The sequence below is a fragment of the Bos indicus x Bos taurus genome, chromosome X, assembly GCF_003369695.1.
Source record: "Bos indicus x Bos taurus breed Angus x Brahman F1 hybrid chromosome X, Bos_hybrid_MaternalHap_v2.0, whole genome shotgun sequence".
Classification (NCBI taxonomy): Eukaryota; Metazoa; Chordata; class Mammalia; order Artiodactyla; family Bovidae; genus Bos; species Bos indicus x Bos taurus.
The window spans coordinates 50560180-50578092 of record NC_040105.1 but is presented as its reverse complement, the minus strand read 5'-3'; the positions used below and the strand labels follow the sequence as shown (position 1 = coordinate 50578092).

Here is a 17913-nt window from a genome sequence, read left to right as displayed (position 1 = left end):
ACAATGAGACAATAAATCTGGGTGAGGGGGAACTGAAAAATGTCAAACCTCTGACCTAATGCTTTTGTCAAAGTATAAAAGAAGACCTGATGCTTGAAATAAACATGTAGTCCCGTACCTCGAGTCAGAGGCTACATCATTCTTGGCTGGCACCGCTCATCCCTTCAGGCTGATTCCCTGGCTGCTGGAGCTGGACTCCGGCAAACCTGTCCCTTCTCTCCTTCAGCCAGACTAAACAGGGAACTTGTGTTTGAATACATAAACTTTATATTTTATGTCTAATAGATATTTCTTTATACAAAGAAATGGCTCTGAGATGACTTGTTTTTGAATCCTGATCTTCGGAGCTTATGTGTAACTGTAAAGCTTTCAGATCTTTTTAGCTTATCCGAGACTTCATATATATGGACAGATGATCCTATTGTCAGCAAACATCATTGCTTTGTTTCTTCTCTTCACATGTCACATTTATTTTAGTTTTATTATTATTATTGCTCTAGCTATGTATTACAATATAATAGTTTGACCTGAGAGTCCTTCTTCTTATTGCTTCTGATACATTTCACAGTAATGAAAATAAAAGGGGAATTAAGGGCACAAGGTCAGCTCAGGCTTGCAGGAGTGAGAGGGTGAGCTTTAGACTAACTCAACTCAAGGGCCTACGACCATCCTTGCCACTTACCAGCCATGGGAAGTTTGTCAGGTCATTAAACTCTCTGAGAGTGCCTCAGGCTCTTTATCTGTGAAGTGAGTTTGAGAAGCCCTGTCTGGAAGGACTGGTGGCATGTAGTGGTAATTGTAAAGCATCTACCACAGTGCCTGGAAGGCACCATATGCCTCCTTTCTCATGACTGGTGGCTGCACTTTCCATCAAAGATCTGACCTCCCTTAGGCCTGAAATAGGGCCACTCTAGTGGCTCAGCAGTAAAGTATCTGCCTGTGGTACATACAGGAGCTGCAGGAGACCTAAATCAGTCCCTGGGTTGGGAAGATTCCTTGGAGGAGGAAATGGCAACCCACTCCAGTTTTTCCCTGAAGAATCCCATGGACAGAGGAGCCTGGGGAGCTACAGTCCATGAATCAAAAGAGTCAGGCACGACTTAGTGATTCAACAATGACAAAAAGAAGGCCTGATATAAAGAAGTAAGGGAAAGCCTTGCCTGACAGCCCTCCCCGGAGCTTTCTAGAACTGATATCAAAGGGTATGGCATGACACTCTTTGTCTCTATTCAAGGATGGGTCCACTCCTCAGTCTGCACTCAGGCTCCAAAATTTGACTTCTGGTGGGGCCTAGGGAATCCCCTCCTTCTGGACCTGAGGCTTATCTCCTCATAGTAAGACCCATACCTCCCTGGGAGCCTGGAGGAGGAAATGAGGGCGGCCTTATCTAGCTACCCCTGCCCATAGTCTCACAAGGATGAAAGCTCTAGAAGCTGGTTGAGGATAAAAGACAGTTCCTCTCAGGGTCCCAAATCAGGGTTCCAAATCAGGGTCCCAAATTTGACTCTCAGCCAAGCCCAAGATCCCCCCCTCTGTTGACATGGGACCACCACCATCAGACCAAAACCCTAACTTTCCTGCTACTCCTCGGTCAGAACTGAAGGGTCCCTTGGGCTGACAACTCTGCCTGGGGCCTTCTAGCCTGATACTAGGGAGGATTCTATGTGGTCATCCTGGTATGTGGGTTCCCACATTCTTTACCATCCTCACCCTGACTTAGAAATAACCTTGAAATATTTACAACCTGGAAATATTCACTGACTTACCTTAAGGCTTCTCCCCTCAAGCCCCCAATTCCCTGAGACCCGCGAGGAAGAGGTGGAATTTGCCTCATTGGGCCACCACAGCCTGTGGTCTTCCGAGGCTAACAGTAGTGGAAGGAATAAGTTCTGCCCCATTGTTTTGAGGTGGGTGGTCTTTTCAGTCATCAGGGTCCTTATCTTACCTTCTGGCACAATCTGGAAATCATACTTCTATGAGCTGTGGCTGCTCCCTTTGATCAGGATGAGGTTCTTTACCTCCATGAGATGTTCTGGAAGGAAGTGAGTAGGACTCACCATGTCACCAGGCCTAAGTGGCACAGTCTAAGGCCTAACAGGAACAGTGCCCTCTGTAGCCCCCTTCTTTCTGGGAGGGATCCTTCGCTGTCAGTCAGTGCCATCAGTTGATTCCTGTTAGGAACTGGGTACCCTTCCTCAGCTGATAGAGGCTTCCTCCATTAGTCCAAGGACTTTAATGCCCTGAAGCCATTCTCCTTCAGGAAATAAGGGATACACTTACTCTGAAAGCCCTGCCTCTTCCCTCCCAGGGCCCATTACATTTGCAGGACTTTCTAAGAATTTATCTGTAATGGGGTAGTTGGCTGACACACTCCTCATAGAGGACTGTGCAAATGTCATGCCTGGGATTTCCATTCTCTGATGAAGAGCCAGCCTATAAACCAAGGTCCACATCTCCTTGACACCCTCCAGGCAGAAGTCAGGGGGCCTTGAGCTGGCTAGCACTTACCTATGCTTCCCAGGGCTAACTGGAGAGGAGGGACTTAGTGTAGCCCTGTCGGCTGGGGTTGAGGGGCTTCCATATCCACACCCTAGGTCTTCAATTTGACTCTGCACCCTTCCTGGGGCTCTATTCTCTGCTGATCTGAGGCTGAGGACTCTGCTGATTCCCAATGTCCCCACCTTCCCGGGACCTGAGTTAACCACAGCAGCCTGGATTGTTCTGGACTTCATGGGATTGCCAATGAGGACGGGTCTTTACAAGTTGCTACTGTTGTGGCTGGGTCTTTCTATCACCCTCATTCAGGTTTATCACCATCATTTCTGAGAGACTGACCCTCTCTCCTATTTAACCTCAGAACTCGGTCCCAAGACCAAGTTTCTGAGAAACCTGAAAAATAAGTGAGGCATGCTTAGCCTAAGAGTTTTGAGATCCTGTGTCTGAGAGCAGACGGGAGTGCTGTCCCAGTGACCCCCACCCCATATTCTGGGGTGTTGCTCTCCTCAATCCTCCTCCATGGGGTCCTCATCTTGCTGTGTCTTGGATTAAAGGCTTCTGGGGAAATTCCACATCTCTGCAAACTCTTGAGCTGTGTTTGCTCTGCAGTGCTACAGAGAATGAATGGGTCCCTGTCCCAGGAGTGATGGGAGATGGACAAGCTATAGCCCAAGGAGTCCAAGGAGAGGTGGTAGCCCGTCAGGGAAAAAAAAAAGTACATCAATCTATCTCCTCATCAGCCAGGTGAAGGTTCTCATGGCATTTCTGTTCTGATAGCTTTACTTTCTATAGGCAAGAGACTGTAAGTAAGATATGGAGAGCCCTTGGTCTTCAGAGGTTATCTAACATGGCCAACGTACATGCTTATACTGGCACAGAATATTGTCTCTTTCATTCATCTGTGAGTAATGAATAAGGTATACGTATTTTTTGTTAAATATATTTGGTATTCTTACTGCTCTGGCTACACATTCCAATCCAGTAGCTTGAGCACAAGGGCATTCTTTTTTTATCACCTAGGACAAATTTTGAAGTGCTGAGAAAAACACTGAAATAAAAGATACAGGGTGGGGACTTTCCTGGTGGTCCAGTGGCTAGCACCCCAGGCTCCCGATGCAGGGGGCCCAGGTTCGATCCCTTGTCAGGGAAGTAAATCCCATGTGCCGCAAATAAGATTCAGCACAGCCAAATAAATAAATAAATAAAAAGTAAATGAAGAAGGAAAAGGAAATGAAATGTCAAAAGTACTTGTTTAAAAAAAAGACGAGGGTGTGTCTCAGGGTGGGGAGAGAATAGTATGAGTGCTAAAGTTAGTTTAGGGCAGGAGTCTAGTCCCAGCTCTGTCAATTACCAGCCTTAAGTATTTTGGCACAAAACCAAACTCTAACTCTATAAGCCTCAGGCTCTCCACTGTAAAGTGAGTTTGATAAGCTCTGTCTGGTAGGATTGGTGGAATATATGTATTTATGGAAAGCATTGCGCACGGCGCCTGTATCTATTGAGATATTAGGGGCAATAGCAGTTATCACTATGATTATCTTGACCTCAGATGTTACATCAGCTGGGTTTTTTTTTTTTTTTTTGGCATCTAAGAGATGTCAGGGACTATGCAGTGTTCTGATAAAAAATAAAAAAAGATCCAACCTCCCCAATCAGCCAAACTTGTGCTTAGCAATGAAACCAAAGTCATATGTTCTCGCCACCCCTTCTTTATCTTGCTTCTTTCTTGTTCTTTCTGATTCAGAGAGTAACTCAGCCTCTTCCAAATAATGACAACTTCTTGGAGAAACTATAACTGCATGGGCAGAGGCATGCACTGATTTTTTTTTTTTTTTGACTAAACATTGCCAGTACAAGCATGAAGTTTTCTTAAGAGCAGATGCTCAATTAATGTTTGTGTAAAAGAAGAACCACGTATAAATCATTTGCTGTAATTTATATTCTCAAACATTCTTGTAAAATATAATCTGATCAAAGTATATATCTTTTACATTTATTTAAAGGGAAACTAAACAGAGAGTAAGTAAAGCAAACCAAAAATTGACAAATTTTCAGCTATTTCTCTATGCATCTATGTTCTGAGGCTTAGTGTGGTGTCTTGCATATTTCTATGGATATTCTTATCCTAAAGTGTAGTTATTCTCATCTTGGATCACAAAAGTGATTTGAGGATTTCCAGTATGTTATTTCAAAGAACAAAACTCTTAATCCTAAATCTGACAAACAGCAAACAGCATGAGACCCACGTAATTCAAATACTTCTATCATGAACCTAAAATAAACTTTGTTGTAAAAAGTAACAATTGAAAATTGAGGAATAAAAAGTCAACAAGTTATTGATGCACAGTAGGAACACAGGTTGACAGGCTTTTCCAACCACAAAGTGAAGAATGGGCTTCAGACCACACTAGGGGCCAGATGAGTGGCTGGATGTGGCCCTGGAGTGGGCACTGGTTGAGGCAGAAGTGCCAGCCCTGGCTGCAGCAGAAGTGCCATCTCTGGCCGAGGCTGAAGGGCCAGCCACTGGCCTAAGGCAGACATGTCAGCCATGGCTGAGGCTGAAGTGCCAGCCCTGGCTGCAGCAGAAGTGCCAGGTCTGGCCGAGGCAGAAGGGTCAGCGCTGGCTGAGGCAGAAGGGCCGGTCCCGGTTGCAGCTCTGGCTCCGGTTCTCTCTGCCTCCTCTCTCAAAGCCTCCTCATAATGTGGCAGTAAGGCGTCAGGGACCAAATTGTTGACCTTGGTCAAAAATTGCAGGACTTTCGTCTTGCTGTTTTCTGTGAGCGCTTTAGGACCCCACAGGAACTCATAGCGAGGGGGATCGCTGCCAGGCACCTGGTTGTATTCCAGGTACTCTTCCTGCACCAGATCTTCTGTGATGAGCTTCCTGGTGTCTCCAAAGATGAAGTGCATTCTTCCATCATAGATGCCCAGAATATTCAGGAACTTCCAGACCTCCTCCTCAGAGGCACGATGGCCATTCAGGTAGATGACACCCAGCAGAGGCATCAGAAGACCATTCTTCGGCAGCCCCCAGTCACCTCTCATAGACTCACTGTCGCTGAGATCTAGGTTGCTCACCAGGGTATAGCAGTGACTGTTGCGCCTGACTTCCTTGAGCACCAGGCCAAACACCATCTCCATGTGCTCAGAGGCCCTGCTGAGGATCTCAGGGAATTGTGCCTTGTACCTTCTGTGGATAACCTTCACCATTTCTGACCTCTTAATTAGCTCCCTCATCTTATACTTTAACGGCATGTACTTCACCAAATTCTCTGACTCCATGGTCAGAAGATCTGTGTGAGAGATCTCAGCAGCAGCTGAGGCCTGGGAGGAATTTTCACCTCCCTGAACTTGGCCCTCGGCACCTCCACCAGATTTCAAGCGTGCTATGCCACCTACTCCAGATCTCGAGCGTGCTGCGCCACCACCACCAGATCTTTTGCGTATAGCACCTGCAGCAGCACTGGTGGTGCCTTGGGCTCCCGGAGGACCCGTGGTGGTGCCAGCAGCACACGAGCTTGAGGGAGCACTCTCTGAATCAGGAGGGGAGGAGGAGGTGGTCTCTTCTCCCCTAGATGTGGTAGCCTGATCATGAAGACCCTGGATCTCAGCCCGGGCCTGGCGACGTTTCTCACGAGCACGGTGCTTACTCTTCTGCCCACGAGGCATGACAGCTGTGGTCAGGGACCGCAGGCAGGGGTCTGGGCCAATAGACAGGAGATTGGGGCACCTGGAGGATGGAGAATGAGGTGACATGAGCACGTTAGAACAGGGAGATTCTACCTTGGCTTAATCAAAGGCCACCTCTGCAGGTGTCCTTGAGGACACTGCCCTAGGAACCCACAAGCCTCCTGTTTTCCTGCTCAGCTTGTCTCCTGAGAATCCCAGAGGAAGAACAGAGGCCTTACTATTCCTCTGCATCCTCTCAGCCCTGCTTTGGATTTACTGAGGTGACACCAGGTGCTGACAGTGGGGTCCTCTCTGCTCATCTTCAGTATTATCACATCAAGTCCTGGCTCTGATGCAGACACTTCAGACCTCCACATGATCCAGAAGCAAGTGAAGGGATGCCTCAGTCCACCTCCCTCCCAGGGGATACCCAGTGCTGAGAGCTCAGTAGGGTCTTTTCTACCCTGAGTTCACTGGGATCATCATTCAAGGTCCTTACCTTGGCTCCTTAAAATGCTGGGCACTATTCTCCATTTGCTAACTGGTGGCTGCACCTTCAGACAAGACATTTCCCCTCCCCTAGACTTGGTATAAAACAGTAAAGCAGATGTTCAACCTCATAGCCCATCCCTGAGATTTCCTGGGCTGAAATCCAAGGGTTGGGATGCATGCTCTGAGTCCTCACTCAGGTTCCTTAACTGGGCGCCTGGCAGAGAACCTCCCCTTTCTCCTGAACTGATACCAGTCTGATAGTAAAAGCCAATCACCCTGTGTCCCCACAGGAGGAAGTGAAGATGACCTCATCTTCCCAAACACGGTCTCCTAAGAATGGAAGCTGTTGCAGGCAGGTTGATGTCCCTGTGGTCCCATCCAAGATCCCAATTCAAAGTTAATTTTTTTTTTTTGCTTCTCTTTTCTTCTATATGTCTTTTTAAAAACAAATTTATCTATTTTTAATGGAAGGATGATATCTTTACAATATTGTGTTATTTTCTGCCCCACATCAATATGAATCAGCCATAGGTATACTGTATGTCCCCTCCCTCTCCAAACTCTCTCCCCCTCCACCCCATCCCACCCCTCTTAAGCTGTTAGAGCACTGGCTTTGAGCTCCCTGAGTCATAAAACTAATTCCCAGTGGTTATTTATTTTACATATGGTAATGTGTACGTTTTCAATGTAACTCTCTCAATCTGTCCCTCCCTCTCCTTCCCCCACTGTTTACACCAGTGTGTTCTCTATGTCTGCAGAGCCAGGCTGTCCTGCAAAGAGGTTCATCAGTACCATCTTTCTGGATTCCATATACATGCATTAATACATGATATTAGCTTTCCTCTTTCTGACTTAATTCACTCTGCATAAAAAACTAGAAATAAAACTACCACATGAGCCAACAGTACCATTACAGAGGATATATCCTGAGGAAACTAACTGAAAAAGACACTTGTACTCAAATGTTCACTGCAGCACTATTTACAACAGCCAGGACATAGAAGTATCCAAGGTCTACATTTGACACATGAAAGGGTCTAAGAGCTCTCCCTCTGTTCACCACTGCCTTAGCTGACCACTCCTTAGCCCACAGTGGGGACTGACATGTATTCTTGAGGTCTGCCAGGGATGACGTCAGGGAGGATTTGGTCCGAATGATGTGGTGTGGAACATGTTCACAGCCCCCGAGTTTCTCACCATGACCCCTGGCAAATCTGAAACCCTCCCTTAATAAACCTAAGGCTACCACTTTGACCTGGTTGCTCATTTCCCTGAGATGTCCCGGGAAGTATCATGTCAAAACGCCCAATTCTCCCAGGCCTTAAAACAGGGCTGGCGCTTTATGTGGCCCCGTTTCTTAAGGAAGTGGCCGCCATCCTTACTCAGCGTCACGACCATGAATCATGTTGCAGACTAGCTCCCTCTGTTGAATTGGGTTTATTCTGTTAGAGCAAGGTTCTCACTTCACCAAAACCACCTCCATTGGACACCAGGGGGCACCAGAGTTGGCCAGCTTAACCGAGGCCTCCTAGAGCCCAGTATAGGGGAGTCGCTCAGTAGGGCCCCCTTGCAGTGTCGAACTCTGCTCCTCAGCCCTCAGGGCCATAATCTAGGTCCTAGACCTCCTACGGGGTAGAATCTGGGCCTACCCCCAGAGACCAACGCCTTAGCCTGAGAAACTCTAGACCACATTCAGCCGATAGCTCTGAGGGGCCCACAAGAGCCATATCACAGGGGTGGGATGTGGATGGGTTACTTTTATTACTGGGAGGGTTGGGAAAGTCCCTTCAGCTCCATTCAGGTCCTCACCTTGGTTCCAGACGAGTCCTGGACACTAAGTCTCCGCCAAATGGTTGCTGCGGTTACTGGCCGAGCTCCTCGCCTTCGAACCGGAAGTGGAGGGGAGCTGCGTAGGGTCCTACGTGAGGTCGTCTGGGGTCGACGGCAAGGGCAGCATGCTACGGGAAGCCCGGTAGCTCAATATTCATCCGTCTCTGGATTCTCTCTCAGGGTCCTACGTGTGCAGTTTATCAGAGCCCCAAACGCATCCATCTATGAACCCAAGTCCTACAGCCCCCAAACAAAGCCCTTGCCTTCGGAAGTCCCTGCTACTGCTCCTGCTAAGTCGCTTCAGTCATGTCCGACTCTGTGCGACCCCATAGATGGCAGCCCTCCAGGCTCCCCCGTCCCTGGGATTCTCCAGGCAAGAACACTGGAGTGGGTTGCCATTTCCTTCTCCAACCCAAGTCCCTAGTGGAAGGAATCGGAGCACTGCTCTGGGGAGATCCTCTCATTAGCACTGATCGTCCTCACCCTAAGTCCAGTTATGGTCAAGATGAAACCCCTCTGCAGATCTGGGGCCCTATCCTGCTAAAGAAGGCCTTGTCCTCCCTGAGTTCACACAGGTGGAATGTGGGGACCCCTTAGAAGTAGCTGTTCTGGGTCTCTCAGAGCTAAGAATTTACAGAATGCTGTTTGGCTCCCTCTCCAGGGGTCCCCGCTAACACTCAGCATTGTCATCTGAGGTCCTGCTTAGGCTCAGGTTCGTCCACCCACGAAAATCGGCTGATCCTATTAGATAGAGGCCTCACGTCACTGAGAATTTCCAGACTGAAATCAACCTGACATCTGTGCCCTGAGATTCCTGGGGAGCACAGCGATAGAGATTTTCCAGGGCCTCCTTCGATGCAGTGTGTGCTACTGTGAGTGCACTTTCACGTCCTCACATTGACACAGGACGAACCCTGTAACTCCACTCTCTGCTTTTTGAAGCTACTTGTCTTACATCAAGGTCCTAGTCTCCTTGAGAATTCCAAGTTGGAAGTCAGGGTGACCTTCATGTGATCGTAGTCCATAAGGGCCTCTGAAAACAGGCAGCAGGGATGCAACTCGAGTCCTTCTGGATTCCTCTGGCTCAGCATCCTTACTACATCTACCACAGCCTGAGACTGCTCCTTCTACTGATCTAAGATAGCTGTTTGGGTGACCACTATAATCAGGAGTCACTGTCTCCACAGTCCTCTTTTATGGAGTTCTGATATCAGCTTCTGTTGCTTGATTAAAGGCTTCCTGGGAAATGCATATTCCTACGAACACTTGAGCAATTACCCTCTAGCAAATCTTGAAGAAAACGGGTCTCAGTCCCAAAAGTGATGTAAGATTAGGAAAATGCAGCACAAATCAAGGAACTCAGGACAGATGGTATGCTGTCAGAGAAAAAGAGCTGATATATTTCTTCTCCTCAGCCAGATTTTGGGTGTCTGCTTAGTTGCTCAGTCATGTCCTACTCTTTGCAACCCCATGGACTGTAGCCTGCTAGGCTCCTCTGTCCATGGGGATTCTCCAGGCAAGAATCCTGGAGTGAGTTGCTCTCCTCCAGCGGATGTACCAAACCCAGGAATCAAACCCAGGACTCCCACATTGCAGGTGGATTCTTTACTTTCTGAGCCACCATATTTAGGGTGGTTCTAAAATCTTTACTTTCAGGACCCTCCTGTTGGTCCAGTGGTTATGACTCTGTACTCCCAGTGAAGGGGGCCCAGGTTCAATCCCTGGTCAGGTAATTGGATCCTACATACCAGAACTAAGAATTCATGTGCCACAACTAAAACTTTCACATGCCACAACTAAAGAGCTTTCATGTGGTAACAAAGATCCCGAGTGTCACAGCTAAGACTCAGAGCAGCCAAAAATAAATATTTTTAATTAAAAAAATTAAGTATTTACTTTCTACATAGAAGCATAGCACCTGATAATCTTGTAAGCCCTTGATAACTTGAGGGTGTCTGAATTTGCACATGCAGATAATCATATGGTTAGTGAGCATTATCTCTTTCTCTCCTTTATCTCTCTTAATTCTTTTGGTTATGTGCTATGTGGCAATATTGATGGTAGGAGAGTTTGGGGGAGAGTGGATACATGTCTATGTATGGGTGAGTCCCTGCACTGTTCATCTGAAACTGTCACAATATTCTTAATTGGCTATCCCCAAGCAAAAAATAAACGTTCAAATTACAGAAAACAAAACTGTGCTTCCAGTGTAAGGGGTATGAGTTCAAACCCTGGTTGTGGAATTAGGATCGCATGTTTCAAGGGGCAGTCCTAAGATGGCAGAGGAATAGGATGGGGAGACCACTTTCTCCCCCACAAATTCATTGAAAGAACATTTGAATGCTGAGAAAATTCCACAAAACAACTTCTGAACGCGGGCAGAGGACATCAGGAACCTACAAAGGCAGTTTATTGTCTTCAAAAGGAGGTAGGACAACATATAAAAGATAGACATAGAGATAAAAGAGGTAGGGATGGAAATCCATCCCGGGAAGGGAATCTTACAGAGAGTAGTTTCCGAACACCACGAAACACTCTCACTGGCGGGTCTGTGGTGAGCCTAGGAATCTTAGAGGGAAATATAATCGGGAGGAAAAAAAAAATACATACATAAATAATTAAAACCCACAGATTACATGCCTAACGGCAACTCCCAGTGGAGCAGCAGCCTAGACACTCACGTCTGCCACTAGCAAGGCAGGGGGGCGGCGGGGGGGGGGTGCTTGACAGGGAGGCGCAGGCTGCATTGCTTAGGGTAAGGACCCCGTGTCTGAATGCCCCGAGGGCAATCTGAGGGAACTAAATTGAGATAGCAACCCAGACTCTGGGATAGCTATCCCGTGAAGAGCTAATACCCAGTGATTTTCTTAATGGCATCTGGGAACACATCTGTTGCCTGTTGATTTTGCAAAAGCTGCTTCTCCTATTATTTTGATATTTTAAGTCAAACCTCTTTCTAAATTTGTCAGGCCATCCTTTGCTGCCATTAAATTCTCCAGCTTTAGATCCTTCACACCCGCCTTTTGCTTTAGGTTGTCATAATGACTTTGATTTTTCTTCAATCATATTAGAGTCTATAGGTATGCCTTGCTTATTGCAATCTTGCACCCACATACAAGCTATATTTTAAACACAAGATAAAAATGTAGTTCACAAAAAGCACAAGGTTTTCACACCTGCTGGTGTAGCTGCACTTAAATTTCCTGTTCTTTTTCTTACAGTGGTCCTTATGCTGGATTCATTCATCTTGAAATGGTGGCAACCACGATTGCAGACCCACACTGTGGTACACAACAAGCAATTCAACTTTTTTGCATAATGTCGTGACTTCTCTCTGCTTCTTGAGAGCACTTCCAGCACCACTAGGGGCACTTCATATGAGTCCTATCATGTTATTCAAGGTTTACAATATATCATAGTAAACACAATGAGAACTACCTGAAAACCACTGGTGATCAGTTTTTTGAGATCACAATTTACTACTGAAACTGCTCATCAGGGACGAATAGTGCTATTCATGGTCCATAAGTGTGTGTGTGTGTGTGTGTGTGTGTGTGTGTGTGCGCGCGCGTGCATAACTTTTGATAAATTTAATATTTTCATATTTGTGTATATTTTATGGTTCAGTTCAGTTCAGTTCAGTCACTCCGTCATGTCTGACTCTTTGCGACCCCATGAATCACAGCACACCAGGCCTCCCTGTCCATCACACACTCCCAGAGTTCACTCAGACTCACGTCCATTTAGTCGGTGATGCCATCCAGCCATCTCATCCTCTGTCATCCCCTTCTCCTCCTGCCCCCAATCCCTCCCAGCATCAGAGTCTTTTCCAATGAGTCAACTCTTCACATGAGGTGGCCAGAGAACTGGAGTTTCAGCTTTAGCATCATTCCTTCCAAAGAAATCCCAGGGCTGATCTCCTTCAGAATGGACTGGTTGGATCTCCTTGCAGTCCACGGGACTCTCAAGAGTCTTCTCCAACACCACAGTTCAAAAGCATCAATTCTTCGGCGCTCAGCCTTCTTCACAGTCCAACTCTTACATCCATACACGACCACAGGAAAAACTATAGCCTTGACTAGACGGACCTTTGTTGACAAAGTAATGTCTCTGCTTTTGAATATGCTATCTAGGTTGGTCATAACTTTCCTTCCAAGGAGTAAGCGTCTTTTAATTTCATGGCTGCACTCACCATCTGCAGTGATTTTGGAGCCCCCAAAAATAAAGCCTGACACTGTTTCCCCATCTACTTCCCATGAAGTGATAAAATAGACTAGTATCTACATAAATTTTATGCATTCATGACAGCTTTTTCTTAATCTTTTTATATTCCTAGGATATGCGAGTCACCTGTTTTTTCAAGTCATCTCAAACCTCTGAATAGTTTTCCAATGTATTTATTGAAAAAAATTCATCTATATGTGGACCTGCACAGTTGAAATTTGTGTTGTTCAAGGGTCGACTACATACAAGGAATTGGCAATGCTGAGTCGTAGGATAGTTACAGTTGTGATTTTCTGAGGAACCTCCACACTTCTTTTCCATAGTGGCTGTGCCAATTTATATTCCCAGCAACTGTGTGCAAAGGTTCCCTTTTCTCAACACTCTTGCCAAAACGTGTTATCACTTGGTTTTTGATAATAGCTCTCCCAACAGGTATGAGGTGATCTCTTACTGTGGTGTGGATTATCATCTCTCTGGTGGTTAGTGATGCTGAGCTCCTTTTCATATAGCTGTTGGGCATTTGTATGTCTTCTTTGGAAAATATTTAGGTTCTTTGCTCCTTTTTTAGTTATTTTCAATTAATTAGTCTGTTATTGAGTTGTCTGAGTTCCTTTTATATTAAGTTATCAGACATATGGCTTGCAAACTTTTTCTCCTATTCCACCTTTTCATTTAGTTGATTGTTTCCATTGCTATACAGAATCTTTTTAATTTGATGTAGTGCCATTTATTTTTGTTTTTCTTGCCTGTGTTTCTGTTGTCAAATTAAAAAGAACAACAACAACAACAAAAAAAAAAAAAACTGAAATCCCCAGAACATTGCCAAGACAAAGAGTTCCCCCCTATGTTTTCTTCTAACTGTTTTAAGGTTTCTGATCTCATTTTTAAGTCTTAAATCCATTTTGCATTTTTTGAGTATGATGTAAGATACGACTCCAGTTTGATACTTTTCATGCAAATATTCAGTTTTCTCAACACTATTTGTTGACTGAGGATACTATCTTTTTCACTGTGTATTCTTTGTGCCTTTGTCAAAGATTACTTGACTATATGTGCATGGTTGTATTTCTAGGCTCTATTCTGTTCCATTGGTCTGTGTATCTATGTATATGCTGGTATCATATTGTCTTGAACAAAGGCAAGAAGAGCCAGGCGTCCACCTTTGCTCATCTTTCTCAACGTTATTTTGTCTATCCAAGGTCTTTTGTGGTTTCATAAGAATTTTAGCATTTCTATTTCTCTGGAAAATTCCAGTGGAATTATGACACACAGTACCTTAAGTCTGTAGATCACTTTGGGCAGTATGGATATTTGAACAGTATGACTTCTTCCAATCCATATACTTCGGACATCTTTTTATTTGTGTCTTTTCCAATTTGTTCCATCAGCGTCTTGTTGCCTTCAGTGTACAGACATTTCACTTCCTTGATTAAATTTATTTCTAAGTATTTTATTCTTTTTGACATATTTGAAATAGAACTGTTTTCTTAATTTCTTTTTCAGATAGTTTGTTGTCAGTATTTAGAAACACAACTCACTTTTCTGTGTTGTTTTGTGTCCTGCACCTTTCTTGAATACCTTTCTTAGTACTAACAGTTTCCTGGACACTCAAAACATTCCCCCACTGTCACTTTGCCCTACCAGGAAAGGTTGCAATCTCTTTTGGTACCAAGCTGTACCAGCCCGAGACAGGGGGTGATGCCAATAGAGTCAAATCACTGGGCTTATGCATTGCAAGTGCAGCTGATCTAAGTTTTATGCTTACCTGTGGTACTGCAATTTCTTAATTGGGTTCTAGACCTTCTATAAAGGTATTTTGTTACTTATACAATTTTAAAATCTGGGCTGCTGAAGGGAAACAGGGGCTGGGAATTCCTGTTCCACTGTATTGCAGATGCCACACAGTCAAGACCCTTTTCTTTATTTCCTGATAACAACAATTTCACTTAGTCTTCATTCACATTGGCAAGAAACTCCCAACACTTTTGACATGTTATCTTTCTCTGAATCACAGAGATTCAAGGATTTCTGATTCATTATCTGATTCATTATAGAAAATACCAAAATCTTTATACTGAAAAACAGTAATAAATGGGATATACTTTGTTCATAAACACAGATACGGGAGTCAAAGAAACCTTCAATTACAAGGAAGAATATTTCAATACTATGAAAAAGAAAGCCCTAAGCAGAAAAAGATACATATCCCAGTTACTGAGGTCAAGCAAGAACAAAAAAAGACATAAAATGTATTCCCTTAAGCTCCATCTTGGCACTCAATTACTTGGAATACTTACTTCTCTTTTCAACCTCAAGAAGAAGGATCTGCCCTGGATGTCACTATGTGGGAGGAGCTGGAGGACTTAGATCTGGAACGTGCCCTGCCCATGGCAGTAGCACTCTCTCTCAGCTCTCAAGGCCTCTCTCTACCTCATCCTATGATGGAATTCAGGACCTCCGAGGGCTGACAGCAGCAAGTGGACACTACAGAACCCCAGTGGTTCTGGGTGGCTATTTCTTTCACTTTTTATTAAGGGACTTCACATATATATTTGACAATTCCTACTCTGACCTGAGATTGCCCTCCTTAGACAAAAGGTTTCAAGTCCCTGACAACTATACTGTGACAACAGACAAAAGAGATGTTCAACTTGAGGTCTCTCCCTGGATCCTTCTTATACCTAATATTCCTGGGTGTGCTTTCCTCAGTCCAGATGTATGGGTGTCCCCCTATAAGCCCTTGGCCCTTTGATTAAAGGCTTCTTAGGAAATGCCACATCCCTGAAAAGCCCTGATCAGTTTCCCTACTCCAAACCTTGCAGAGAAGGAGTCCCTGTCCTAGGAGTGATAAGAGATGGGAAATCCATGGCATAAATAAGGGGCCCAGGTAGAGACCTGTGAGAGAAACAAAATGTGGTAACCTGGCCGTCTGTCCTTCAGCCAGACTTCTCAGGCAACCTCTGTTCTAATAAATAAAGTTTATATTTTAGATCTAATAGATATTTTTATACAAAAAAATGGTTATGTGATGATTGTTTTGTGAGTCCTTGATCTTTAAACTTATTTGAAACCTCATATGTATGCATAGATGATCTTATTGCCAGCAAATATTATCTTTTTTCCTCTCTTCATATGTCACATTTGTTTTGGCATTATTATTATTATTGCTCTGGCTATGTATTACAATGTAATAGTTCGACCTCAGAGTCTTTCTTCTTATTGCTTCCAATACATTTCACAGTAATGAGAATAAGAAGGGAATTAAGGGTACCAGGTCAGCTCAGGCTTGCAGGAGTGAGAGGGTGAGCTTTAGACTAACTCAGATCAAGGGCCTATGTCACTTACCAGCCATGGAAAAGTTTGTCACATCATTAAACTGAGAGAGCCTCGGGCTCTTTAACTGTGAAGGGAGTTTGACAAGCCCTATCTGGAAAGACTGGTGCATGTGGTGGTAACTGTAAAGCATCTGCCACAGGGCCTGGCAGGCACCATATCCCTCCCTTCTCATGACTGGTGCCTGCACTTTCCAACAAAGATCTGACCTCCCTTAGTGCTGATATCGAGCTTCCCTGGTGGCTCAGCAGTAAAGGATCCGCCTGAGATACAGGAGCTGCAGGAGACACAGACTCAGTCTCTGGGTCAGAAAGATCCCCTGGAGGAGGAAATGGCAACCCAGCCTAGAATTCTTCCTTGGAATATCCCATGGACAAAGGAGCCTGGCAGGGTACAGTCCATGGAGTCACAAGAGAGTGAGACATGACTTAGCAATTCAACAAGAAGAAGAAGAAGGCCTGGTATAAAGAAGTGAGGGAGAGCCTTGCCTGACAGTCTTCCCTGAGCTTTCTAGAACTGACATCAAAGGGGAGGGCAGGACTCTCCTTTGTACCCTCTATTCAGGGATGAGAAGACCCCTCCAGTCTCCACTCGAGCTTCAACAATTTGACTTCTGGTGGGGCCTGGGGAATCCCCTCCTTCTTGACCTGAGGCCTATCTCCTCATAGTAAGACCAATACCTCCCTGTGAGCCTGGAGGAGGAAATCAGAGTGGCCTTATCTAGCCACCCCTCCCCATAGTCTCACAAGAATGAAAGCTGTGGCAAGCTCCTTGAGGATGACAGGTGGTTCCTCTCAGGGTCCCAAATTTGACTCTCAGCCAAGCCCAAGACTCCCCCCTCTGTTGACATGGGACCACCACCATCAGACCAAAACCCTAACTTTCCTGCTACTCTTCAGTCAGAGCTGAAGGGCCCTTGGCCTGACAACTCTACCTGTGGCCTTCTAGCCTGACAGTAGGGAAGATTCTCTGTGGCCATCCTGGTATGTATGTTTAAACAGTTTTACCATCCTCCACCCTGACTTGGAAATAACCTGGGAAATATTCACAAACTGGAAATATTCCCTGGACTTGCCTTAAAGCTTCTCACCTCAGGCCCCCAATTCCGAGACCCCCAAGGAAGAAGTGGATTTGCCTCATAGGGCCACAACCGGCTGTGGTCTTCCGAGGCTAACAGTAGTGGAAGCAATGTGTTCTGCCCCCACTGTTTTGAGATGGATGGTCTTTTCAGTCATCAGGGTCCTTGCCTTCTGGTACAATCTGGAAATCATCCTTCTGCTGACCTGTGGTCGCTCTGTTTGATCAGGATTCTTACCTCCATGTGATCCTCTGGGAGGAAGTGAGTAGGACTCACCATGTCACCAGGCCTAAGTGGCCACAGTCTAAGACCTAAACAGGGACAGTGCCCTCCGTGGCCCCCTTCTTTCTGAGAGGGATCCTTCATTGTCAGTCAGTGCCATCAATTGAACACTATTAGGAACTGGGTACCCTACATCAGCTAAATGAGGCCTCCCCATTAGCCCAAGGACTTTAAGGCCCTGAAGCCATTCACCTTCAGAAAATAAGGGATAAACTTAGTCTGAAAGCCCTGCCTGTTCCCTCCCAGGGCCCATTACATTTGCAGGGACTTTCTAAGAATTTATTGTAATGGGCTAGTTGCCTGCCGCACTCCTCAGACAAGAGTGTGCCACTGTCATACCTGGGATTTCCACTCTCTGATGAACAGCCCGCCTATAAACCAAGGTCCTCATCTCCTTGACACCAACCAGGCAGAAGTCACGGGGCCCTTGAGCTGGCCAGCACTTACCTTATGCCTCCCAGGGCTAACTGGAGAAGATGAGCTAAGTGTAGTCCTGTTGGGCTGTGAGT

At 45.5% G+C, this 17913-nt stretch overlaps 2 protein-coding genes across 6 annotated transcripts in view; both read right to left on the bottom strand.

Annotated features, from left to right (window-relative positions):
- PFKFB1 (6-phosphofructo-2-kinase/fructose-2,6-biphosphatase 1) overlaps nt 1–17913 on the bottom strand; it is a 373849-nt gene that overhangs the window by 71172 nt on the left and 284764 nt on the right. The gene's annotated exons all lie outside the window — the stretch shown is intronic.
- LOC113886942 (melanoma-associated antigen B2-like) lies at nt 4860–6221 on the bottom strand. The gene is made up of 3 exons (XM_027533659.1): nt 5892–6221; nt 5136–5861; nt 4860–5019 (listed from the first exon to the last, which is right to left on the bottom strand). Exons 1-3 carry the CDS (start codon nt 6163–6165, stop codon nt 4904–4906), a joined length of 1116 nt encoding a protein of 371 aa, XP_027389460.1. The 5' UTR covers nt 6166–6221; the 3' UTR covers nt 4860–4903.